Source organism: Rhinopithecus bieti, unplaced genomic scaffold (genome assembly GCF_001698545.2).
Source record: "Rhinopithecus bieti isolate Rb0 unplaced genomic scaffold, ASM169854v2 scaffold_14549, whole genome shotgun sequence".
NCBI classification, from domain to species: Eukaryota; Metazoa; Chordata; class Mammalia; order Primates; family Cercopithecidae; genus Rhinopithecus; species Rhinopithecus bieti.
Genome location: NW_016808027.1, coordinates 1,331,382 through 1,338,893, shown reverse-complemented (window position 1 = coordinate 1,338,893; position 7,512 = coordinate 1,331,382). Strand labels below are relative to the sequence as shown.

General features: G+C 43.8%; 1 protein-coding gene and 1 long non-coding RNA gene across 2 annotated transcripts in view; one reads left to right on the top strand and one right to left on the bottom strand.

Moving 5' to 3' along the window:
* Positions 1-744, bottom strand: part of PGM2L1 (phosphoglucomutase 2 like 1) — a 65,072-nt gene extending 64,328 nt beyond the window's left edge. The window contains exon 1 of the mRNA XM_017885242.1: positions 308-744. Within this exon, the coding sequence (XP_017740731.1) occupies positions 308-418 (111 nt within the window). The 5' untranslated portion in view covers positions 419-744. The remainder of the gene's footprint in view (positions 1-307) is intronic.
* Positions 745-1,120: 376 nt separating this feature from the next.
* The window catches only part of LOC108537624 (uncharacterized), a 72,743-nt gene continuing 66,351 nt past the window's right edge, over positions 1,121-7,512 (top strand). Inside the window, exon 1 of the long non-coding RNA XR_001887868.1 lies at positions 1,121-1,191. This is a non-coding gene — a long non-coding RNA (uncharacterized LOC108537624). The remainder of the gene's footprint in view (positions 1,192-7,512) is intronic.

Here is a 7,512-nt window from a genome sequence, read left to right as displayed (position 1 = left end):
TTTTTTTTTTTTTTTTTTTTTTTTTTGTAAGAAAGAGGGAAGACAGCACTTGAAGGGAAAGAGGGTAAAGAAGAGGAAGGGAGGTTACAATTGAGAGCACCGCAGAAGGAAGCGATGCAGATGTTCGGCTCTGGCGGACCGAAGGAGGAACCCCACGCATAGGTGGGTGGCAACGCCCTGCTCCGCTGCCCCCCGCCCGGTGTCCCGAGCCATTTCCTCTGCAGCCCGTGGGGCGCTGGGTGGGCATAGGAAAGAGCAGACTATGGGGGGGAGGCGACGGCGGATGCCAGGCTGACCAGGTACCCACCTTATCCCAGCGGAGCCACTGCCCGATGGCCGTGTCCAGCTGAGGGTCCCCGGTGTGGTAGGGGGCGTGGAGCAGGTTGGAGTTCAGATCCCCCTCTGTGTTTTCAGCCATGGCGACCAGACAGGTGTACGGGCCGGGGGCCGGCGAAGACACTGAGTTGGGGTGGGCGGTGGCCTGGGGTTCGCTCACCAGGGTCCGGGCGTCCCCACCTCACTGAAGGGCATTGGAGACCAATCGCAGGGTGTTTGTAACAGCTCCTGCTGCGGCGTCAGGGAACCGCGAGAGAGGGGTTTATGGCCGCCTGCTCCCCAGCGGACCAGGTCGGGGTCTCTGGGCGAAGTGACTGAGGCGTTCGCGCCGCGAGAGAACAACAACAGTCCCAGATGTCTGGGTCCTGGCCCCGCCGCCGCCGCAGCCGCCGCCGCCGCCGCCGCCCGCACCGCCTACGGCCCTGCCCCGCGCCTTAGGCCCCGCCCCTTCCCGCCTCTGCTGATTTAAGTCCGCGAAGCTCTAGGCTGGAGTCCGGGAGCGCGCTCCCCACGACTCCGAAGTAGCATGGGTTTACAGCCCGTCCGGGTGATGAGGCAATAGTGTACGGTTATTTTTATTTTTTAATTTGCCATGGGTCTCCTTTCCTCGATCTGCTCTCACGGCTACCACTAGGAAGCTGCCTTCGTGCTTGCCCTGCAGATCCCCAGCGCGCGCGCAGACCCCCAGTTTCTCTTGGGGGCACGCGCCGGTTGTGGGAGGAGGGGCTGTGCGAGCTGTCCGCGCACTGCCTCACGGGAGTTGTAGTTCTTTCCTTTGAGCTCAGTGGAGACCGCCGCCGAGACTACTACTCCCAGCAGCTCCGCGCCCTCCGTTACCTCCCTTTCTACTTCGAGGTAGTTCCCTATCCCTATTAGTTATGCTGCGGTATGTGGCCCTGGCATTAAATTAAACAAGGAATGACATAGTAAGGGGGCAAAGTGGTATCCGTTTAGTGCTGTGCAGTTGACGAATCGCATTCTGTCGCTTCAATCCCTCAGTAAGGTAGAGGGGCGTAGTCCTTTCCCGTTTCACACACAAAGAAGAAACTGACTCCCTGAGACAGTCCTCTCCTAAGAGGCCGAGTTCGTGAGCGGTCAAACTAGGGTTCGAGTCTCATTTCAGATTCCCTCGGCTGCAGTTATTTTATTAGGTCGGTGCAAAAAAATTGCGGTTTTTGCCATTAAAAATGATGGCATTAAAAGTAATGGCAAAAACGGCAATGACTTGTACCAACCTAATAGCTCTGCTGCTACAGTAAACTAGGAGGTAGGGAGAACAAGATTACTGTAAAACAGATGAGGAAGTTGTTGAGGGAAGATGGGTCGACATTTAACCTTGATACAAGAATGTATAAGCATCACAAGATACCAAGAGCAGTGGTAATGGGAATACGGAGGAAGAGGAGATTGCTTCACTCAAATTGAAATAGTCTTCCGTGACTTCTTAGCCGCCTCTCCTATGAAATGCTCACCTAACTTGAGGTCTGGGAAACGCTGAGAAGTGCTGACCTTCAGCCACCTAGCTACTCCTCCATTTCTTGGTTTGGCCTTCTTAGAATGGCTATGATTTTGACCAAGTATATTACAACTCTTTCGCTAGTCAGCTTTTTTGTGAGGAGGGTATGATAATATTTACATCATGGCTGTACAGTAACTTAATAAATGGCATTAGTCTGCGTTTCACAGATAAAAGACATAATAAGTTCAAAGTATTACTTTATTTCCTTTAAAGTACCATTTACCATAATAAAATCCAAACTACCAAGGTACAAAAGGATTGTGGTTCCAGTTTCTGAAACACATGCTATAGTTGGGAGTTGCAGTTTTTGCTAAGTGATTGTTTCTTTTGTGGAGTCAGCAGGACTCTTGTTCTTTTAATCACACAAGGCCTGGGAAACAATCACGTGTCCTGGAGAGAAATTCATCTTCCACTACCATCACCATTATTGTCCATGATACATTTACTCTCTGCTAAGCATTATGGTAGGAGCTGAGGCTACAAGAATCTATATAATTGTTCATTTCGAGAAATAACATCTAAGGAGACAGGATATATATAATAAAAGAAAGCCCATGATAAATAGCAAATGCTGCCAACAACTGTTAATGAATTTACATCTGAGGTGGTCAATGAAAAAAGCATCAAGCAGGAGGGACCTGCACTGGGCTTTCAGAAACAAACATGTTGAGAATAAGATAGAGGATATTTCAAACCCATAGACTAGTGGTTTTCATATCTCACTAGGAGTTTGTTTAAATTCATATTCCTGGACACTGCCTCCAGAGATTCTGAATCAATACATTGGCATAAGGCCCAGGTACCTGCATATTTGAAATATCTATTGACTGTCACAGAGGTGGCCATAATCCCACAACTCAAAGTGTGATTAGGAGGACCACTGTACTGATGTCCTCTGGAAGCTTATTAAGAAATACAAAATTTCAGACTCCACTCCAGTTCTGCTGCATCAGAATCTACATTTTAAAAAGATCCAGTGATGATTTATATTTAAATTTGTTAAACAGTGTTTTTTTATAAGACAATTCTATTCATTCATTTCTGAGAAACACTACCAAATCAACAGAGCTTTCAAGAGATGGAAAAAAAGAGCCAACTAACCTTCACTTTTATCAGCAAGATCATAGCAGACATTAACTACTTACCAGAAATCTTGCCCAGCGGATTAGGTTTATTGTTCGGACGTTGGAGGGTAAGCATACTCCAACTCATCAAATCCAACAACAGTGTCTAAGTGTGTTCAGCAGAGGAAGTATAGTAGTTCCCCCAGTCTGGGAAAGCTCAGAGCTTTCATTTCTGTTGGAATTTGCCCACGGCATCCTGCATTTTTATTTGCTAAGCCTGGCAACATTAACTGTGGTTATGAAAAAGAATAGTCTTCTTGGTCCCTATATACAGACATACATCACTTAATGACAGGGATATGTTCTGAGAAATGCATCATTAGGTGATTCTGTCATCTTAACATCATAGAGTATATAAACCTAGATGGTATAGCTCACTACACACCTAGGCTATATGGTATAGCCTATTGCTCCCAGGCTACAAACCTGTACAGTATGCTGCTGTACTGAATACTGTAGGGGACTGTAACATAGTTGTAAGCATGTGGATATCTAAACATATCTCAATATAGAAAAGGTACAACTTTTGGTATAAAAATTATGGTTTAAAAATATAAAATGGCACACCTATATAGTGCACTTACCATGAATGGAGCTTGCAGGACTGAAAGTAGCTCTGAGTGAGTCAGTGAGTGAGTGGTGAGTGAATGGGAAGGCCTAGGACACTACTGTACACTACTGTAGACTTTATAAGCACTGTACACATAAGCCTAGGCCTACACTGGGTCAGGATCATCAAGACATCACTCAGTCATAGGAATATTTCAGCCCCATTATAAGATTATGGGACCACCATTGTATATGCTGTTCTTTGAGCGAAACATCCTTGTGCAGCATATGACTGTATTATATTTACTACATATATATATAATATAATATGTTACCAATATTACATATAATGGACCTAATATCTTAGAATCCTAATATATATAACTTACCCTCCAATGATTTTTAAAAAAACGTGTATGTCTATACAAATATTTATTATATATGTCTTATACAAATATATATATTACATAGTTGAATGAATAGCAAAGGACAAAGCAAATGGAGGAAAATGTTAACAGCGGGTGGATCTGGGTAAAGAATATATGAATAGCTGGGCGCGGTGGCTCACACCTGTAATCCCAGCACTTTGGGAGGCTGAGGTGGGTGGATCACCAGAGGTCAGGAGTTCAAGACCAGCCTGGCCAACATAGTGAAACCCCGTCACTACTAAAATACAAAATTAGCCAGGCATGGTGGCAGGCACCTGTAATCCCAGCTACTTGGGAGGCTGAGGCAGGAGAAATGCTTGAACCTGGGAGGTGGGGGTTGCAGTGAGCCAAGATCACACATTACACCCCAGCCTGGGCGACAAGAGCAAAATCTCTGTCTCAAAAATAAATTAATTAATTTAATAAAAGCTGTTGTCATCTACATAACTGAAGTAGATATTAAGACTACTCCATTCACAATTACTGATAGCCCCACATTTCAACATACTAAATGTAGCATATAACTNAAAAAAAACATATACAAAAAAAAAAAACAAAAAAAAAAAAAAAATATATATATATATATATACACACACACACACACACACACATATATATAATATATATGTATTATTTGCACTATTTTTATTTTTGTAACTTTGAAATTTTTTCTTTTCTTTTCTTTTTTTTTGAGACTGGGTCCTGTTCTGTTGCCCAGGCTGGAGTGAGGTGGCGTGATCATGGCTTGCTGCAGCCGTGACCTCCTGGGCTCAAATGATCCTCCCTCCTCAGCCTCCTGCATAGCTGGGACCACAGTTGCCCACCACCATACCTGGCTAATTTTTTAATTATTTGTAGAGACAAGGTCTTGCCATGTTGCGCAGGCTGGTCTTGTGTTCCTGGGCTCGAGCAATCCTCCTGTCTCGGCCTCCCAAAGTGCTGGGATTACAGGTATGAGTCACCACACCCAGCCGTGAAATTATTTCAAAATAAAAAAGTTTAAAAGAAAAACCTCCACTGTATAAGAAATACACATTTCTTTATTATTAACAAAAAATCTAGCCAAGCATGGTGGCTCATACCTCTAACCCCAGCATTTTGGGAGGCCAAGGTAGGAGGATCCTTTAGCCCAGGAGTTTAACCCCAGCCTGGGCAACAAGGCAAGACCCTGTCTCTACAAAACAACAACAATCTTTTTTTTTTTTTTAGTTAGCTGGGCATGGTGGCTCAGGTCTGTAGTTGTAGCTACTTGGGAGGGTAAGGCAGAAGTTCCAGGCTGCAGTGAGCCTTGACTGTGCTACTGCACTCCAGCCTGGGCAACAGAACAGGACCCTGTCTGTAAAAAGAGAAAAAAAAAAATTAATTAAAAGACTGGAATTTCTCACTCTGTTAGGGCAGCAAGAATTTGAATTTTCATTAATATCTGGAATTTTCCTCCCCACCCAGGCCTTATCTAGTACTTGGAAAACAGGAAGGGTCTGTAGGTGGAGTTCATTAAGGTTTCTGCAAGCATCTGCATTGTCCAGAGCCGTAGTGGTCACTGACACTGGAAGTCTAACAGCTTTCTCCCTGCATACCATTTGTAAGCAATTCCCAGGAAACTTGGTTGAGGCTAGGAACCCCAAAGCCTCCGTCTAGGTTTGCCACATAGCCATCTCCTCTAAAATCTTGCCCATTCCTTGAAATGCTACCACCAGGCAGAGTTCAGGGCCTCTCTCTCTCATTACCTGCCTACTTTAAGACTTTAAATCTTAACAAAAATCTATCATTCTGCTCTGTGGCTGCTCTGAAAAGAAGTATTTTCTTGTTGCTCACAAACATATTTGTCATAAACTCTAGTGAACTCTATGAAAAAAAAGAGCCCAGAAAGGAAGTATCTCGCAAGCAATTTTCTACTTTTAGCCCTGTTACATAAAAACCTCCTCTGAGGCAAGGGGATCCAACAAGAACAACAAATAAAAAGATGGTTATCTTTGTGAAAGGGGAGATGGATGCAGAACATACCCAGGAATATAGTGAAGCAAGGCAAAGAACTCAAGGTGCAAAATGTGAGGAAGCCTTTGTGCTTAGGTTTGTGAAGTGCAGGGTTGGCACCTGAGAGTCGGTGCCTCATTCCATTTTTTAACACTTCATTGAGATATAAATCACATACTATACAATTCAACCACTTATTTATTTATTATTATTATTATTTATTATTTTTTACTGCTCCTTGCAGAGCAGGGCTAACTCATAGGCAGTATGCCCAGAGCCTGCCCAGTTCACCCGTTTAAAGTATACAATTCAGTAGTTTTTGTTACATTCACAGATATGTACAAACATCACTATGGTCAATTAAAACGTTCATCACCTCCAAAAGAAATTCCGTGCTCTTTAGCCATCAGACCACTACAACCCTATCTCCCCACTCCCAGGCCTAAGCAACCTCTAATCTACTTTGTGGCTCTGTGGATTGCCCTGTTGTGAACATTTCATCTAAAGGGAATTATATCATATGTGGTCTTTTGTGACTGGTTTCTTTCACTTAGCATGTTTTCAGGGCTCATCTGTGTTGTAGCATATACTTCATTTTTTTTTTTTTACAGCTGAATAATATTCCAGTGTATGCATATGCCATATTTGTTGATCCATCCATTGGTGGACATTTCAGTCATTTCTGTCTTTTGATTATTGTGAATAATGCTTCTATAAACATTCATGTATGATTTTTTGTATAAAATGTCTTTGGCTGGGTGCAGTGGCTCACGCCTGTAATCCCAGCACTTTAGGAGGACAAGACAGGTGGATAACTTGAGGTCAGGAGTAAGAGACCAGCCTGGCCAAAATGGTGAAACCCTGTCTCTACTAAAAATACAAAAATTAGCGGGAGTGGTGGAGCATACCTGTAATCCCAGCTACTGGGGAGGCTGAAGCAGGAGAATGGCTTAAACCCAAAAAGCAGAGGTTGCAGTGAGCCGAGATGGCACCACTGCACTCCAGCCTGGGCAACAGAGTGAAGGAGACTTCATCTTAAAAAACAAAAAAAAATAGTTTTCACTTCTTGTCAGTATATGCCTAAGAATGGATTTGTTAGATCATATGGTAACTCTGTGTTTCACCATTTGAAGAACTGCCAGATTGTTTTTCAAAGTGACTGTACCATTTTACATTCCCTCCAGCAGTGTATGAGGCTTCCAATTTTTCCACAGATTTGCCAATGCTTGTTATCATCTGACTTTTTTATTCTAGCCATTTTAGTGAGTGTGAAATGCTATCTCGTTGTGGTTTTGATTTGAATTTCCCTGATGACTAAAGATGTTGAGTATCTTTTCATGTGCTTATTGGCTACTTCTGTATCTTCCTTTAAGAAGGAAATTAGGCGGGGCACGGTGGCTCAAGCCTGTAATCCCAGCACTTTGGGAGGCCGAGATGGGCAGATCACGAGGTCAGGAGATCGAGACCATCCTGGCTAATACGGTGAAACCCCGTCTCTACTAAAAAATATAAAAAACTAGTCGGGTGAGGTGGCGGGCGCTTGTAGTCCCAGCTACTCGGGAGGCTGAGGCAGGAGAATGGC